The 19742-nt window shown below is 38.5% G+C and overlaps 1 protein-coding gene across 1 annotated transcript in view; it reads left to right on the top strand.

The window, feature by feature from the left end:
* ARHGAP18 (Rho GTPase activating protein 18) overlaps nt 1–19742 on the top strand; it is a 136882-nt gene that overhangs the window by 87832 nt on the left and 29308 nt on the right. The window contains exons 6-9 of the mRNA XM_055263749.2: nt 6819–6984; nt 9480–9571; nt 14165–14242; nt 17813–17972. Coding sequence (XP_055119724.2) covers nt 6819–6984; nt 9480–9571; nt 14165–14242; nt 17813–17972 — 496 coding nt within the window. The remainder of the gene's footprint in view (nt 1–6818; nt 6985–9479; nt 9572–14164; nt 14243–17812; nt 17973–19742) is intronic.

Here is a 19742-nt window from a genome sequence, read left to right as displayed (position 1 = left end):
TACAGATATAAATATATATTTTATATATTTACACATTACAGATATAAATATATATTTTATATATTTACACATTACAGATATAAATATATATTTTATATATTTACACATTACAGATATAAATATATATTTTATATATTTACACATTACAGATATAAATATATATTTTATATATTTACACATTACAGATATAAATATATATTTTATATATTTACACATTACATATTAATATATATTTCTATATTACATATATATGTAATATATAAATTTATGTATATATAATATATAAATATATATATTATATATATATATATTTTTGAAATGGAGTTTCACTCTTGTCTCCCAGGCTGGAGTGCAGTGGCGCGATCTCAGCTCACTGCAACCTCCGCCTCCTGGATACAAGCAATTCTCCTGCCTTAGCCTCCCAAATAGCTGGGATTATAGGTGCCTGCCACCAGGCCCAGCTGATTTTTGTATTTTTGGTAGAGACGGGGTTTCACCATGTTGGCCAGGCTGGTCTTGAACTCCTCTCCTCAGGTGATCCACCTGCCTCGGCCTTCCAAAACGCTAGGATTACAGGCATGAGCCACCGTGCCTGGCCTTCTTGTATATTTTTAAAAATCTGTGTTTACACCTAATGGGAAAAGTAAAAGAGTATGCAAATGTGGCCTAAAATGATGATCCACTCTGCCAGACTATCCTCAGGAAAAGTATGGTTTTTTTGTGTGTGTGTTTGTTTTTTGTTTTTCTCGAGATGGAATCTTGCTCTGTCACCCAGGCACCATCTTGGCTCACTGCAACCTCCGCCTCTTGGGTTTAAGTGAGTCTCCTGCCTCAGCCTCCCGAGTAGCAGGGATTGCAGGCACACGCCACCATGCCTGGCTAATTTTTTATATTTTTAGTAGAGATGGGGCTTCCACGTTGGCCAGGCTGGTCTCGAACTCCTGGCCTTGTGATCTGCCTGCCTCGGCCTCCCAAAGTACTGGGATTACAGGTGTGAGCCACTGTGCCTGGCCGATAAGTATGTTTTCAAAGTGACAGTCTTCATCACAAAATATGGAAAGGGTTTAAGTTGAAGGACAGTAGAATCTAATTAAACAAAATGAAGACATTGTTGGCTTTTAAGTTGTTGACTCAAACAGTGGAATGAAATATAATTCATCTCCACTTGAGAGCTTTCAAAACAAAAACTCCCTCTGCCATTTTCTTCTCTGTTTAACTAATTTACCTTCACCTACCTTCTTAATTATATTCACGTTGTGCCCAAAGTTTAAAATGACCTCCATTTCTACCCCTCTGTTGTTCCATATTTGCCAAGGAAACTTTAATCTATTCTTCAAAGACTAGCTCAAGATCAGTTTTCCTGTTCAGTCTTTCCTGATCGTGAACTTATATTAGATCAAATAAATATATGAAATCACCTTTGATTTAGGTTGCATGCTTTAGACATTATTGTTAATCTGTCCTTGTATTTTTTTATGCAAATATGCATATACTCATCTATACAAACTTTTTTTTAGTCCGTTTGTCTTCTAGAAGGTATGGACTCATTGTTAAATTTCTACAAGTCTTTCCCATGGTTGAAAAAGTAAGATTTGTATTCACTACTCTGAGGCAGGTGTCTAAGTAGATATCAACCTTAAGTTCCATTTCTGTTCTATGCTCTTCTACTTCTGTAAATAAGCAGTAGGCTTTACTATTGTTCTCCTCATTTCATATTCACTTCCTTTTCCTCACAGCATCGAGCAGTCTTTGTTAATTCTTTTTGATCTCTCACTGTGGATTCAAATTTCTCCTCTTAAATTAGGAGATCAGGTTTTATAACCTTTAATTTGCTTTAGTTTGAAAATTTAGCTACTTGGTGTATACACATTATATCTCAGAAATTATGCTCTGTAATTATTTTATTTATTAGATGACCTCTAGGAGGTAGACACCCCTATTTTTCACACATGGAAACATGTCAGAGAGGTAACTTGACATTCTGAGGCTTGACATTAATGACTATGCTTTTGAAGCCTTTCTCTTGCTTTCCAAGTCAAAGCTAGAGTGATTTGATGAGTAAAAAAGTCAGGTTTATTATTAGTGATGAAATGCCTAAGGGCCCCCTCATGCAAATCCTACAAAAGAGCAACACAGCCAGGGAAAGCTACCTAGTTAATTTATGGTAACACATGGGAATCAATGACCTTATATTTTTTTTTTTGAAAATTTTTATTTTATTCTTTATTTCTTTTTGTTTGTTTGTTTTGAGACGGAGTTTCACTCTTGTTGCCCAGGCTAGAGTGCAATGGCGTGATCTCGGCTCACTGCAACCTCCATCTCCTGGGTTCAAATGATTCTCCTTCCTCGGCCTCCTGAGTAACTAAGATTACAGGTACCTGCCACCACGCCTGGCTAGTTTTTGTATTTTTAGTAGAGATGGGGTTTCACCATGTTGGTCAGGCTGGTCTCGAACTCCTGACCTTAGGCGATCCACCCGCCTCAGCCTCCCAAAATGCTGGGATTACAGGCGTAAGCCACCATGCCTGGTCTTACTCTTTTCTTTAAACACATTTTTGAAGAGGTAGAGAACTTTTCTCTTGCTGAAATTTCACTTAGCCAATGAACAGAACCATTCAATCTATTAACTAAACAAAAAAAGACAGGAAACTTCATAAATATTTAAAGCTGCTGCTATGAATTAAACATTGGGATAAAGAACTAACTCCTTCATTAAGCACAATGTTTAAATAAATAAATAAATAAGCCCATGACATATATCGCTAGGTAAATCAAATGTTTGAATTAATAATATTTCAGGATTCTGTAAACATTTACCTTGGGTAATGCTTTAAACGGCTGTATTACATGTGTTTGGCTTATTAGACCCAAAGCAACTGATTTTAATGAAACATTTAGGGCTTAAAAAAAGTAAATATGATTGGTTCAGCATTCAGAAAATGAAGCAATTAGCAGAAATATAGGACCAAACATGGGAAAAATGTGACCAGTTTTGTGTGATTTTTAAGAAGGAAAACTCAGTAGAAATCACAGAAAATCAGGGGAACACGAAGCCAGTGGCCCTCCACCTCACTGAGTTTGATTCTGTGCCCTCCTCCCTGTACGATGTGTGTCTCCATTCATTTAGTGGATCGTGACAGATCACCCGTAGTGTGCCAGGTCTGTGGTACAACAGGGCTACAGAAGTGATTAAGAAGTGGCTCCTCTCCTTGAGGGGCTCACAGTACCACATCAACACCTATCAACCTAGATATCTCCCTGCCTACTCTGGTAGATGGGAAAAATGGAGTAGAACAGAATGGTTACAAAACTTAGGATTTAGGAGAACTGAAATTTGCATCTTCATGGCATCACTGGTTAACTGAGTCTCTCAGTTTCCCCACCTAAAAGATGCTGTAATAATTCTTATTAGGACTTTTGCAGGATTAAATGAACTGTTTTTCGATAAGAGAATTATTGTTATCATTTTTTTCTTACCTTGCCATGACACATAAGAATAAAGGAAGACCATGAAATGTTGTTATTATTTTAAAAGCTCCATGAAAAAAACATGTAATATTTTTGAGTGCTATTTATCATTTGATCTTCACCACAACCTTATAAGTTAGGTTCAGTTGTTCTCATTTTACAGATGAGGAGGCTAAGGCACAGAAGGGGACATTGTTTGCCAAAGGTCACATAGTAAGTGATGAAAACCTGTAGTCTGGCTCCACTCTCTTGAACCCTGTGCAGTGCCCCATGGAGGCCATCCTGCCCCCTGCTGGAAATTTGCTTAGGCCCCACCTTCAGTGATGTTCATTGCTGTTTATTTGATGTTCTCCTAGGAAAAAAAAACACATTACAAACAGTTAAGAAAGACCCCTTTCCTCTTACAGTGGACTTGAAGGCTCTCTTTTGAATTGAGTTTGCTTAAAGGGAATTAGCTTCTCACTTACTAAAAGTCATAGGTTTTACGAACTGCTCTAGGAGAGTGACTCCAACATTTTCATCTCACAACTCCTTCATACACTTAAAAATTATTAAGGGCCTCAAACACCTTCTGTTTACGTGGGTTATACCTATGGACACTTACCATATCTGAAAATAAAATTGAGAAATTGAAAAAATATTAATCCATTTAATGTAACAATATAGTTAACATAAATATCTTTTTTTCAAAGTGGAAAATAGCCATATTTTCTAAAAAAAAAAATAAGTTATGGTTTTAATTTTAGCAAGTCTCTAATGTCTGGCTTTAGTTGAAGTCAGCTGGATTATCATATTTACGTTTGCATTCAGTCTGTTGCAGTAGCACTCATTTACATCTGGAAAACTGTACTGTGTACTCAAGAGAGAATCAGAGTGTAAAAGGCAAAATAATGCCTCATTACTAATTATTAAAATAGTCCTGGATGTTTTGGAAGGATATTGGATACTCCCAGTGGTCCCTGGACTACACTTTGAGAATTACGGCTTTACGACATGTCTTTTGCCCTAGTATTTAGACGATGAAGTCTTAATGATAAGATGCAAGAAGTACCAAAGCAAAGGGAATAAAATAGATGCAGTTAAATCAGCTAATCAGCAATTGAATTAAATGAAAAATTCAAAGGTAAACCCAAACTGTAAGAGAATGATCAGTTTGAGTAATAGGTAAACACAATGGGATTGTAATTTGTATTAAATGTACACACTAGTGAAATTTGACTTTTTATCTTGTGGTTTGCTTTCTTATGTTTAATGTGTTTAATATTAAAAGATGATATTTGGGAAAGGCAGAAAAACACACCACTATGTGCTTGTGATTATGAAGTAACATCTTAGTCTCACTTTATTCAGCAGTGAAAGTAATATACAAGTTGAGTATCCCTAATCCAAAAATCCAAAATCCTAAATGTTCCAAAATCAGAACCGTTTTGAGCACTGGCATGATGCCACAAGTGAAAAATCCCACACATAAGTACTTAACACAAAATTAGTTTCATGCAAATTAGTTAAAATATTTTGTAAAATTGCCTTCAGGCTATGTGTATATGAAACATAAATGAATTTTGTGTTTAGACTTGGGACCCATCCCAAGATGTCTCATTGTGTATATACAAATATTTTAAAATCTGAAATCCAGAGCACTTCCGGTCTCAAGCATTTTGGATGAGGTGTACTCAACCTGCAGTAGCAACCACATAAAAGCACTTGGGCAGTGCTGGGCACTAAATCTCACAACAGCCCTCTGAATTCAGTGGCCCATCCTCTTCTTCCTTCTTTTTGTTACCCTTCTCCTCCTTTCCCTCCCTCTCCATCTCCCATTTTACAGAAGTAAAGGTTAAGCCATTGCCATAAGTCACACAACTAGTAAGTAGATAGGTGACTAGTAAGCTCCGAAGTCCATGCTCTTCATTTCCCCTGTGTCCCTCTTACCCCAATGGGCTGCAGCCTTTCTGGACCAATCTTACTTGGCTTTTGTGACAATTAAAAGATACATAAGTGTATGTGAAGTGTACCTGGCACATTCTAAGCATACACTCATGGCTACTATTCCTCTTTCTCTTCCCCCTACTTGTCTTCTTCATGTCATCTTCCTCTGTTTCCCCCTCCCCTTCCCCCTCCCCCATCCCCTTCCCCCATCCCCTTCCCCCATCCCCTTCCCCCATCCCCTTCCCCCATTCCCTTCCCCCATCCCCTTCCCTCCCCTTCCTTTTCCCTCTTCCCCGCTCCCCTTCCTTTTCCCTCTCCCCCGCTCCCCTTCCTTTTCCCTCTCCCCCGCTCCCCTTCCTTTTCCCTCTCCCCTGCTCCCCTTCCTTTTCCCTCTCCCCTGCTCCCCTTCCTTTTCCCTCTCCCCTGCTCCCCTTCCTTTTCCCTCTCCCCCGCTCCCCTTCCTTTTCCCTCCCCCTTCCCATCTCCTTTTCCCTCCCCCTTCCCCTCCCCATCCCCCCTTCCCCATCCCCCTCCCCCTTCCCCTTCGCCTCCCCTCCACCCTCCCCCTCTGTTTTCCCCCTCCTTTTTCCCCTCCCTTTTCCCCTCCCCTTTCCCTTCCCCTTTTCCTTCCCCTTTTCCTTCCCCTTTTCCTTCTCCTTTTCCTCTCCTTTTTCCCCGCCCCTTTCCCCTCCCCTTTTTCCCTCTCCCTCCCCCCTCTCCCTCCCCTTTTTCCCTCTCCCTCCCCCCTCTCCCTCCCCTCCCCCCTTTCCTCCCCTTTTTCTTCTTTTTCCCTCCCCTCCCCCCTTTCCTCCCCCTTTTCCTCCCCTTTTCCCTCCCCTTTTCCACCCCTTTTCCTCTCCCCCTTTTCCCTTCCCCCCTTTCTCCCCTTTTCCCCTCCCCTTTTCCTCCCCTTTTCCCCTCCCCTTTTCCTCCCCTCTCCCCTCCCCCTTTCCTCCCCTCTCCCCTCCCCCTCCCTCCTCCCCTCCCCCTCCCTCTCTTTCTTTTCTTTCTTTTCCCCCTCCCCTCCCCCTCTCTCTCCCCTTCCCTTCCCCCCTCTTCTTCCCCTTCCCCCTCATGGATTGTGCTTGACTTCTAGTCTTCCTTTTCTGAAGGTCACTTAACTGGAAGTCTTTTTCTCCTAGTTCACTGTCTCTCTTGTCCTCTGAGCCACTGGTATTAATACTCCGAATTTGCGGTCTGGTCCCATTGTCTGTCAGACTTTGGATGTTGACTCCCGAACACTCCACAGCTTTAAGGGTCGTCATCATGACAGGATCACTCTTCATTCTGACTGGAGAAATTCTGTGGCTTTTCTTATCACTTATTCTGAGTATAACTTCTTTCTGTAGTTGGTTTTTCCTTCCTGCATTATAATAGAGGTTAGGTACTGTAAGCTTTTACTATATTAATGATGTTTATTTTAGAGTTTCAGATTGCCAAAAGACAAAACAGGTACCACAAGGATTGGTGACCTTGCACCCCAGGACATGAAGAAAGTTTGCCATTTAGCCCTAATTGAGCTGACTGCCCTCTATGATGTATTGGGCATTGAGCTGAAACAACAAAAAGCTGTGAAAATCAAAACAAAAGGTAATCATGAAATGATAAACCCTTGGATTTACTTCTAAAATAGCAAGGATGGACCTGGCTTTTTAGCAGTATTTCTGGGAGCAGGGAAATCACCTACAAAATAAACCAACACTTGAATACATCTAAAGTTTATATCCTAAGATGTTGCCTTCAAAAGTTTTATAACTGGATAGAGATACACTGTATCCTAGACTATAGAGAATAAAGGCATAGTCAAATAATTTAATTCTCATAGAAGGAAATTGTGAAGCAAGGACTCTTAACTCATTTGCTTTCTCCTTTAAATCTATATATTTAAAAATATACATATTTGGTACACATTTATTTCCAGAATCAGATCTTGAAAAATGACTTTAAGACTGTTGATTCTAAGTGACTACTTTTGGTTATTCATTGGATAGCAAATAAATGGGCTAGTTAGTAGTCTGCCCCTTTGTTCCTGGACATTCTAATTTTACCTATTTTGAAAAGACATTCTTTCCCCTATTAAGAAAATACCACCATTGTGACAAAACAATACCACTAGATTGTACTCTTCATGGAAATATGGAGTGGTTTTTTTTTTGTTTTTTTTGTAAGTACCTTGCTTTACCCATTAAATAAACAGTTTATTTTTAATGATATAATAGAGAACAGACACCTCTTCAGTTTTTGTTTCTCCAGTAATTTATTGGTCTTGAAATCCACATAATTCTCTGTTGACAAGGCTTTACTTTAGGAATCTTTGTCCTCTTGTTTAACCTTAGAAGTATCTCCTAAAGAGAAACAAAGAATGAGGATTATTGAATTGCTATGGTAACATTCACAAAGACAAGTATTCACCTGATTTAGGTTTTGGAGGCAATTACTCTGTAGGACTGAAGTGTACCTTCCCTTCTGGTCCTGTCATGCTGGGCCCCAGAAGACCTCATTCTGTGCTTAGTTCCTTTGAGTATTTTGGCTTAAAGCCTAGGATGGTGAATTTCTGAGTTAAATGGTGCTCTGTTTTTTCATAAGTCCATTGTGGATAATGAAGACTTAAGACGCTTTCTGAGAAGCTCATCACAAAGCCTTCTCCAAACATAAAATAGAAATACAATTTAAATAGTTGTGGGTCAGTGCCCAAGATTTTTAAAGTGGCTCAGAGCGTTTTTTTTTTTTTTTTTTTTTTTTTTTTTTTAATGTTATGTTTTAGATTTGCATCCTGGCAAAGAAACATTAAGTTGTTTATATCAAGGCTATCACTGTTAATAGACTTTCTTTCGATTTTTATTTAATACCTGTTTGTCTCATCCAAGATACTGATTTTATGTTATACCCTAGACCCTTGGCATCCTTGAGATTGCATCTTTTCTGAATTCCCAAACTGAAAAGTTATTTCCTGGGTTACTGGCGTTCTTTTGAATGGCATCTCGATTAAGTGTCACAATATCCAATGTCTGTCCTCATACCACAAGATAATCCCCTTTTTCATATTCACAGATGATTTTCATTTCCATGCTGATGTGTGTCATAAAGGAAAAAGTTATCACTTTGGTGCTAACCGTCCACTCAGTGATGGGGGCAGGGTGGAAGTGCTGGTAGAAGCCATGTTCATACCAGACTCAAGGCATATGATTTTAATTTAGAAAAATTGTAAATTATTACCATCATTTTTTTCTGGAGCTATTTCTAGGTATATACAATCACAAAGTTAAATTTAAGAGTAGCAAGTATCTATTTTGTAAAGAGAAACATTTGTAGAACAAGATCATGATCTTGTCTGATTTCTTAGAAAGCAAATATTTATATTTTGCTGTATTGTAAAGTGTTCAATGTCTATTTAGTATGGAAAAGATGAATGATTATTGTTTTTTTTGGTGATAAAAAAGGTGACAGCTCTGTCACTGAGGCTACAGTGCAGTGGTGCAGTCACGGCTTACCATAGCCTCAACCTCCCAGGCTCAAGCTATCCTCCAACCTCAACACCCCCAGTAGCTGGGACTATAGGAGCCTGCCATCATACCTGCCTAATTTTTTTTTATTTTTCATAAAGATAGAGTCTCACTATGTTGCCCAGGCTTAGGCTGGTCTTGAACTCTTGGGCTCAAGCAATCCTCCCACCTTGGCTTCCCAAAGTGCTGGAGTTACAGACATAAGCCACTGCACCTGGCCAATATTTGCTTTTAAGTAAGAATTTTTAATTTGATTACATTTAGTAAATTATTTGGATAATTTGCATGCTCTCACAGCCCTCTATTTCTCTTATGCAGCAGTTTGCACTTTTCTAATTATGTTGGTAATTATTTGCAATCATTTGTTTAGTTGTCTTTCCCTGCTACATTCCTCTATAAGGCAGGGCTGGGATTTTGCTATTGGCCACCATATATATAATGTTGAGAAGCTGTCATTCACTTAGTAGTTGCTAAATAAATAGTTGTCTGATTGACAGTATCAGAAATCTTATGCTTTAACATTTTTATATTAATATTTTATAGGTTGACAAAAGTGAGGAAATTTCATTTTTTTTCTTGCAGATTCTGGTCTTTTTTGCGTTCCATTGACAGTGCTATTAGAACAAGATCAGAGGAAAGTACCAGGAATGCGAATACCCTTGATCTTTCAAAAAGTAAGTAGGCTTGGATTGGTCAGCATAGAGAGAACATACTTAAGCTAATAGTGGTTTTTGTATTCATATTATTATAATACAGTTTTCCAATTGATATACTGTCATGTTTTGTACTTTGATTTTCTATTCAGGAAGCAAATTTGTTTCAAGGGCTCATAAGTTTTATATTCATGGTGATGCTTTCTGTGTTATTACTGTAACTGTGATTACCTGGCATCATTTTCCTGTCTTATATTAGCTGGCTTTGTATAATTGAGATTTCAATTCTATAATACATAGGAGTGGGAACTGCTTATAAATTTCTAGGGAATTGCATCCTCATGAATATTTCATGCCAGTGTATATTTCCTCAGCTTTTCTATTTACAGTGAGGATGTCCAATTTAATTTACCAGTGCCTATTTCCAAAGTAGGCAAAGAAACCATAAAGTAGAATTAGAAAATGATTGCTAAACTATTAAGTCACTGTGTAGTCAACACTCAATTATTCATAAGGGGATTATCTGTGGCAATATAAAAATTTCCATCCAACCTCTGAGCCATCATTGTTCAGAAACACAGATTACATTTGAGAAAAGCTAAAGAATGCACAGTGAGGAAGACAGGTCAGCTCAGTTGTGAACTACCCAAGCTGTAGATTCTTTGCAGCAGCCCAGGCTTATCACCGTTTCTGAAATTTCTTGGGACAGTAGAAATTGATTTGCAGTTAATTGGCTCAGCAAACTCATCCAGTACTAAGGCTCAATCTACTTGGCACTTATTCTTCCCCTCTTCCAAACCAGTCAATTAATTCCCTGTCTTACCTACTAAACTTTGGTGCTTTTTTCCCCTCATATCTACCACTACATTCAAACCTGCATCTCATTATTTCTCCTGACAAACTTTGTTCTATACAGCTTATCCCACCCATCAGCCTCTTTTAGCCACTGCATGCAGAACATGTATCTATGGAGAGCTGTCAGCAGTACCTGTGATTAGCAGGAGGAGGCTGACAAATACAGGCGACATATTCAAATTCTTCTGTCAGTAGCAGTTGCAATTTACTATACACCAAAGCCTATACAAAGCAGGGATCTCAGCAGCATCCTTTCCTCGGGTATTAGTCAAAGTTCTCCAGAGAAACAGAAGCAATAGGATATATTTAGAGTGAGATGAAGAGATTTATTTTTTAATTGGCTCACACAATTGTGGGGCTCACAAGTCTGAAATATGTAGAGCAGGCTAGCAGACTGGAAGCTCAGGCAAGAGTTGATGCTACCATCTTGAGTCCAAACTCTGCAGGCTGAAACTTAGGCAGTGTTTCTTTGTTGCAATCTTGAAGCGAAATTGCTGCTTCTTTGGGAAACCACGATCTTTTAGGCCTTCAACTGTTTGGATGAGGCCCACTACATTATAGAGAGTATTAAATAATTTTCATTACTCAAAGTCTACTGTTATAACCAAAAAAACAAAAAATCTGTCACTGCAACATGTAGACTGCTGTTTGACTGAACACCTGGGCGCTATAGCCTAGCCAAATTGGCACAAAAAATTCACCATCACACCACAGAAATACAGTGAGCTTCAGTTTCTGTGGAGGTTCAATGATGCCATGAGATCCGGCTGAGGATTGCATCCAGTCTATTAAGAAAAATCTCCCTTTGTCATTTTCTCTTGAAGTTTTTTTTTTTTTTTAATTTATTTAGTTGGTTATTTTACATTTTTGGTCCCTTAACATTCTGCAGACTCTGGCTGTCTATCTGTTTGAAGGATTGGAGAATGGCCCTAAAGTATTTTTGTTTCTATAAAAAATAAAGGAGCATATAAAAAGTTTACTTGTAGATAACATTCATCTGTTTGCATCCCCTGTGAATTATAACCAAAAAATCACAGTGATCTATCACAAAGTTTTGATTTATCAGCTGACAACTCAAATTAGGTCATATCTCTATTTTGTAAAATGGAAAAAGTTAGAAACGACTGATTTGCAGGAAGATTCATTACCAGTCTTTAGAGGACTATAATTTAATTTTTGAGCTTATATACTCAAAAAGGACACTAAAAAAGCTTATCTAATATCTATGAACCTGTACCTGTTATATTATTATTTTACTCAGAGGTACATTGTTTAAACCTTGTATTCTCAGAAGGGTGAGGGAAATAGAAATATTGTTAATTTTAATCTATGAAAAAAGTCTGCCTTATAACTTTTTTTTTTTTTTTTTTTTTTTTTTGAGAAGGAGTCTCGCTGTCGCCCAGGCTGGACTGCAGTGGCGCGATTTCGGCTCACTGCAGGCTCCGCCCCCTGGGGTTCAGGCCATTCTCCTGCCTCAGCCTCCTGAGTAGCTGGGACTACAGGCGCCCGCCACCTCGCCCGGCTAATTTTTTGTATTTTTAGTAGAGACGGGGTTTCACTGTGTTAGCCAGGATGGTCTCGATCTCCTGACCTCGTGATCCACCTGCCTCAGCCTCCCATAGTGCTGGGATTACAGGCGTGAGCCACCGCGCCCGGCCCCCCTTATAACTTAATTATCAAATCTAGTGTTTTCACTGTCAAATGAATCAGCCAACTCAGCCATACTTTGTGTCAAAGAGTCTGTGTTTTCATTTTTCAATTCACATAAGTATGTAATATGTATTTTGAGAAATGTTATGAAAATTACTGATAAATTACAGAACATAGATAAATTAGTAAAAACAGCATCATTAAAATGTATGGGTCAATATAGTTATTTTTCATCTCTATTTTAATCCTGATAATAAAAGGAATGCTATAAAGTATTATTTATATTTTAATAATGCAATATAATGTGGTAGCCAAAAATGTTATTTTCAGAGTGAGATATATGAGAAAACACATGGCATTCCTTCTGACGATATATGTGTATAACTCTATTGGGTGCTGGTTTTTAGCCTTAGAGAATAATGAAAAGGAGAACTCAAATATTAAAATGCAGAAATTGCGCTCATTCAGTTATTTAGAAGTCACAATCACTTTTTCCTGTGTACTTAATGAAAGTGAAAGGCATATATTGCTGAAAACTAATTTGCTCCAGCAGCTAGCATACAATCGTACTTTTTGTTAATAGGACTGGAAACATTTTAAACATTTTATAAGATCAAATAAAATGAAAATTGGCTATACATTGAATATTGGTTAAATTTGGTTTTAAATGCTTTATTTTGAATAACGCCTATCTGATCTAAAATAATTCACCTAAAATTTTTGCTGTGAGATTTTATCCAGTGTTACTTGAAAAATGTGGTCTTGGAAAATATTCCAGAAGAATTTTTAAAAATCCTGTACTGCTTTGACCAAAGATGCTTCTCTTTTCCTAATAATAAATCCTTAGGAGAATTTTGAGACTACTGTGCTTAGTTCTTATCTGATTTCCTCAATATCAGTGCATCTTTGGCCATAATATAACCCAGGAAGAGAAGAGGTGAAGTCTTTAAAGAAAAGTTGACATCTCTTCCAGTGTCCACATACTACAATATATCTAACTTCAGAATATCGAGACAAAGGTCAAAAGACCTCATTTATGATGCTTTGCTCCTAACAGACACTTTTCTGTGCAAGGGAAAAACAGTAAGTTCTAGGTAGTTTATAGAGCCTTGTTTAATCATTAAAGGAGGCTTCCCTGAAAATTTTTCTTTTTAACATTCTTTTGATACTCTAGAAGATTTTATGCCTTAGGGCATGCAGAGAATATTATAGTAAGGTTGTGGATGAGTGAAGAATAGGTCTGTCTTTTATAAAGTAGAGAAGGCAATTGTGAAATGAGAGTGGGTGCCAGGGAGGAAAACCTCTATGATGCCAGGAAATGCCTCATATTTAAACTGAGGACATGAAAACTGATTTTCTTAAAATAGCAGAATATATTCTATAAAGCCTTTGTGTACTGCTCAGGGAATGCCTACTCCAAGAAGACCACTTAAGAATCTGACCACTCTTATCTTCTTCTTAGCCTCCAATAGTCATTGTAATTTCTCCATTTGCCTTCTTTTTGCGGGTTTCTGCCTTTTTAAAAAACAAAAACAAAAAAAATGCTTTTTGTGGGAATCTGGAGTTAGATCAGTGTATTCATTGGGCATCAGGTATGACTTAGAGGCCATATACAAGGACATTTTTCTTTGTTTAATGCCAAAGGCTTAAAAATGAATATTTGCAAACAGTTTTTTTTCTGCATGTCATAAATAATTCTTTCTTGGAACAAGCTAAAAATGAGATGTAAATATGCAAATGCTAGATTTTCATAAGATTTATTTGATTGCAGAATGTAGGTTTCTGGAAAAGCAGAATAAATAGATGTTCTTAGTTGCTTTTAAACAATGAACATCTTTATTCTGTTTGTTTGGAGTACCACAGCTGTTGTGTGAAATTACACACTTCTGTTATAAAGTAGCATAAGGCCCAACTTTTTCTAAATTATAACAAAAGTTTCTGGACTTACTGTTTTGAAGGACAGTGGTAGTGAAATAGCATTCAAAACCTCATAAAATCCAGTTTACATGTCATTGTAATCAGTTTTATTTATATGTGAAACAGATGTTAAATTTGGAATTGTACCTGTTACAAATATCGAAATTAGAATGTTTCTCTGTTTGTGCACAGCTGATTTCTCGAATTGAAGAGGGAGGTTTGGAAACTGAAGGTCTCTTACGAATCCCTGGAGCTGCTATTAGAATCAAGGTAATCTCTGGGTTCTACTAATGTAAACATTTTATTGTTTATTTACACTTATGCATTTTAAAAGCTAACTTGTCCTCTCTACCCCCTTTTTCCATTGTTAGTAAAGTAGATAAAATAAAACAATAAAACCTTTTAGCATTCAGTTTAGTTTTTCTACAGTCCCTTCTGGTTTTTGCTAAGTTTTTTTTTTTTCAAAATCACCATATTACCCATAATAATAGTATGACAAAAGTATGTGATGAGTTAAAATATTAATGGCCTGGGGATAGTTGTGATAGATTTAGCCAGGATGAGTAGTAGCAATTGAGTTTACCAAAGTCAGGGCTGGGTGTGGTGGTTCACACTTGTAATCCTAGCACTTTGGGAGGCCAAGGCGGGAGGATTGCTTGAGATTAGGAATTCAAGACCACCCTGGGCAACAAAGTGAGACCCTGTCTCTACAAAAAATAATTTAAAAAATTAGCCAGGCATCGTGGTGCTCACCTGGAGTTCCAGCTACTCAGGAAGCTGAGTAGAGAGGATTGCCTGAACCCAGGAGTCCCATGTGGCAGTGAGCTGTCATTGTCCCCCTGCACTCCAGCCTGGGTGACAGAGCAATAAGACCCTGTTTCTTAAAAATAAAAAACACTTTGGGAGGCCAAGGTGGGCAGATCACAAGGTCAGGAGTTAGAGACCAGCCTGGACAAAATAGTGAAACACCGTCTCTACTAAAAATACAAAAAATTAGCCGGGCATGGTGTTGGGCACCTGTAATGCCAGCTACTCAGGAGGCTGAGGCAGGAGAATTGCTTGAACCTGGGAGGCAGAGGTTGCAGTGAGCCAAGATCGCACCATTGCACTCCAGCCCGGGCAACAGTGCGAGACTTCATCTCAAAAGAAAAAAAAAAAGGCCAGGATCATAGACTCCAGCAGATGGGGGGCCTTGACATCCTATGCATAATTAGTCATAGTGAGCCGGCCAGACAAGACACTCTCAACCACCTTCCTGATTCACACAGTTCCCTGTCTTGCTGTATCCAGGGTAGCCTGAGTCTCGCTGATGAAATAATAATTCCTAGACTTCCCAATTTGAGCCCTCCCTTCTCCCTTGCCTTTTCTTCTCTCTGGATGACATTTCCTTCCCACTGTTCCAGGGTACCACGTGTCCTCCTGCTGTCATCTTTGTGCCTCACTTTTTGCTCTGGGGGATAAAGCTTCCAATGAATGCATGATAAAGATGGAATTACCCTACAGGGGATGCATACTACATATCCCCTCAGCGGATTTAAATGTAAAGGGGACTCATACTTGGAATTGTAGCTGTATCTGGAAGCAGCCATTAACTATTAACTTTTACCCTATCTTCCAAATTCACCTTTAGCTCTGCACTGAGATAGCACAAGTAACCACTGCCCACATCCAATACATTGTCTTCCTGAATTTGAAAATCCAAGAGAAAATAGGAGAGAAGAGAGATAATCTCTCTTCATTTTCATAACCCCATTCTTTATGAAATCTTTAGAGCTGGATCAGGGCTAAGGGTTTCTTGGGGAGTGCACACTGTCCTGGCCTGCTTCTAATGGGCTGTGGTGTTGCCAGGATTGGAATTACTCTTTATACATTTCACAGTTTGCATCGCCTGCTTATTTTGATAAGTTGCCTTCATTTAGGACACCAGTTTCGGCCTCCTTGGCTCTTACTATATAGTGATCTCATTTTAATAGGATTCGAGTAGCCTGATATATTCTGATCATAATTTTCCACTAGTGTCACCTGGGTTTGGTGTCTGGTACTTAGAGGTCCCTGAAACTGTGCTGTTTGTAAGTTTCATAGCTTGTCGTTGTCTCACTTCATGTAACACCTACGGCACGTTTGCCACTAGTCAGTCATGGACATTGTGTGATTCTGAGGCAAGTTCTTTTAAGTACATTCACTAACAAAGATATAATTCCTCAGAAACAGGTAACAAACATAACTTCATATTACCCATATTGGCAAGATAGTCCTCAATTCACCGTTCAAAGCACTCGGGCCCTCACTAGCAGACTGCAGTGGCCAGCTCACAGGAGGCAAAAATACATTTACTTTAGTACAGAATAGTGAATATAATGCAGATTTTACTTTGCAGCGAGAAGGCTGGCAGAAGGACAAGTTTAACTAAGTGTAATTTCTAAGAAGGCCAATTAAGTGGATTCAGCTGGCTCAACTCTTCAACCCAGCCTGTTGTCATATGCCAAATTATGCAGCAGCTGGTCCATTATAAATAATTTAAAAGATAATATGCAAAATTTTGGTTGTGTCTTTTCCCCCTGGTCCCACCAAATTTCTCTGTACTATTCTCTCTCCCTCTCCCTGCATTCTTTCTGCCTCTCTTCTCTGGATCTTCCTCTGTTGTCCTTTCCCCCCTCCTTCTTTCCCCCCTCCTTCTTTCCCCCCTCATTCTTTCCCCCCTCATTCTTTCCCCCCTCCTTCTTTCCCCCCTCCTTCTTTCCCCCCTCCTTCTTTCCCCCCTCATTCTTTTCCTCCCTCATTCTTTTCCTCCCTCATTCTTTTCCTCCACGCCCCCTCTCTCTCCTCTTCCTTCCCTCCCTATCTCCCACTCCCTTTTTCTATCTTTTCCTCCCTCCTCTTTTTTTTTCTTCTTCCTCCTTTTCTCCCTCCCTCTTCCCTCCTCCCTATTTCTTTTTCTGTCTTTGCCCACTCCCCTTCACCTATTTCATCAGTTACAAAAATAATTGGGGGTAGAGAATGGTTGTTGTGTTAGGAAGAGAAAATGTGGTAATTTGCCTTACAAGAAAACAAAGAACATACTTTGGGAGAATGGTTTCATGTAATAGAGGAAAGTGACAGAAACTTGTGATGGTTTTTAACATGATAGGATTTATGTATAGTGAAGAAGTATACAAAAAATAGTAATTACAAAACTCAATTGATTTATTAGTAATAATTTGCCTGACAAATTTTGTAGAGTTCTGAGGTAAGTGAACTAGATATTTCTAATTCTGCATGGACTCAGACTGTTTTCCGCAGCTGGCAGCAGGATGGCTGTGCATTAAAGACAGGTATATTGATGTATTTTCTTGCCTCGTTTACTATAAAATTGGGTTTTCCACTTCCCATAGGTGACTAATCAGAGGTAGCCTTCTGTTTTAGGCCCAGAGATTGATTATGTATTTTTTTATGTAATATAATTCTAAATTTAAAACATATACTTCTTTTTTAATGATTTTTTTCTTAATTTAATGAAGATTTATAATATGTAGATGAAGCTCCCCAAATGGAACAATTATTTTAACCAGTCTCTTAATTAAAACTTTATTACTTACAGTTTGTGGAGTGTCCAGGAAAAAGTATAAATTTTAAAATTTTTTTTGGCCTTAGGTACAGTTTTTTGTTGGTAAAGTACGTTCGGATTAGATGAGAGGAGTAGTTTTTTTTCTGAGTAAAAGAAATATTGACTTTTGGTAGTCTGATTTGTCTTGTCTAAAGAGCAGAATCTCTTGAAAGTGAAAATGTATCATACTCTCAGCAAGAAAAAAAAGGCACTTATAGCTGCTGCTTTTTTTTTTTTTTTTTTCCTGTGCCTATCAGAATCTTTGCCAAGAGCTAGAAGCAAAGTTTTATGAAGGGACTTTTAATTGGGAAAGTGTCAAACAGCATGATGCCGCCAGCCTGCTGAAGCTCTTCATTCGGGAGTTGCCCCAGCCACTGCTCAGTGTGGAGTATCTCAAAGCCTTTCAGGCTGTCCAGAGTAAGTGCTACCCCTCTTTGAAGCAGTCCTTCTGCTGGTGCCATCTATGTTAATTGTTTTAATGACATTTGGCATCACAAAGAACGCAACCAGACGTATTTGGGTGGACATATTGACTCAACTGATGTCAGTGGGTGCTCAGCTGCCATGCATTGTTTTCCGTTTTTCTTATAAATATGCATTTCTGAGTAAACAGATAACAGAATGTTCTCTTTGGGTACAGATTAATTGCATGACATTTAAGCAATACAATATATTTCAGTGTTAAAACCTGGACACTTCACGTTTCTCTTATAATAGAATGAGTCACATAAGATCTCTGATACAATTTTCTTGCCAAGTGTTAAAAAGCAACACTTACTGGAGAAGCTGTGGATGAACAGTTATCATAAAAGCACAAGGAGAAGTGGTAAGGTCTGTGAGCACTTCTTGAAAAATTAAATTCTGAGGTTGTCGTGCAGAAACGTGGAGCAAAGCATTTTGCTGCCTCATTGGTGGAAGGTCACAAGCTGCTTCTTATGTACTGCCATTTTGTCGTCTTGGGCAAGCTACACATTAGTGTCGCTAATAGTTCTCGATTCTTTTTCCAGTGAACCCAGATCTTATAAGGTTTATCTAGCGGCCTAATTATCCACTTTACACCTAGAGGCCATGAAGAAAAGTAAAAATGCCATCACTGCCTTTAAGTAACTCTATCTTTTAAACAGGGACACTTATACTAATGAAAGAGTGGCACTATTAATCATTATGGTGAACTCCCAGCACTTTGGGAGGCTGAGGCGGGCAGATCACTTGAGGTCAAGAGTTCGAGACCAACCTGGCCAAAATGGTGAAATCCCGTTTCTACTAAAAATACAAAAATTAGCCAGGCGTAGTGGTGCACACCTGTGATCCCTGCTATCCGGGAGGCTGAGGCAGAGAATTGCTTGAATCTGAGAGGTGGAGGTTGCAGTGAGCTGAAATCGCACCACTGTACTCCAGCCTGGGAGACAGAGTGAGAGTCTGACTCAAAAAAACAAAAAAACAAAAAATTGCGGTGAGCTACAGTTTCAACCAGAACTCTGCCAGGCTATTCTTAACATATACAATATTGAGATGGTTTCATGAGTCACCTTGTATCATGACATTTCTTCAGAATTTCTAGGAGAGATGGAACTGAAATCTCTTCTGTTTAAAGTATTTTTTCTTCACATGTTTCTTCTTTAAACAGAATAAATCACCTTCTGTTGGAAATACTTTTTAATGTTTAAATTGTGCTACGTTGCATACATTTCCTGGATGTGGATTAAAGGACCAAATTTATTGCAGAAAAAGAAATGCTGGAATGATTCTAAATATCCATGAGTATTACTTAAATGGGGTAATGGCTGCTGAAAATGATAGCATCAATGATAATAATGCACCTCTTAGACTGTTGAGTTGCTGCTTGGTTTTCTAATTTATTCCACAGGCATTTATAAGCACCTATTGTGTTCCAGGCTCCATTTTACATATTCCTGTTGGAATTAATGGACTCTTACCATGCATTTGTTTGCTCACCATTAAAAGAAACAAACCACTGTTACAGACGCACCCTGGTACTGTATCATGGAAGGTCCAATCCTCTATGTCTTTTCATTGGGGAATAATTATCACGCAAAAGTTAAAATTATTTCCAAAGCACTGTTGTGTGTCTGCAAACATAAGGCTGCGCGTCATATGATCACAGTTGGAAGTGAGCATTCTGAGAGAGAGGAAGCTCCTAACAGCAGCTGCTTCTGCTGATCTCCC

Source organism: Symphalangus syndactylus, chromosome 2 (genome assembly GCF_028878055.3).
Source record: "Symphalangus syndactylus isolate Jambi chromosome 2, NHGRI_mSymSyn1-v2.1_pri, whole genome shotgun sequence".
Taxonomy (NCBI): domain Eukaryota; kingdom Metazoa; phylum Chordata; class Mammalia; order Primates; family Hylobatidae; genus Symphalangus; species Symphalangus syndactylus.
Note: the sequence above shows the minus strand (reverse complement) of the source record. Positions and strands in the feature narration are given on the sequence as shown.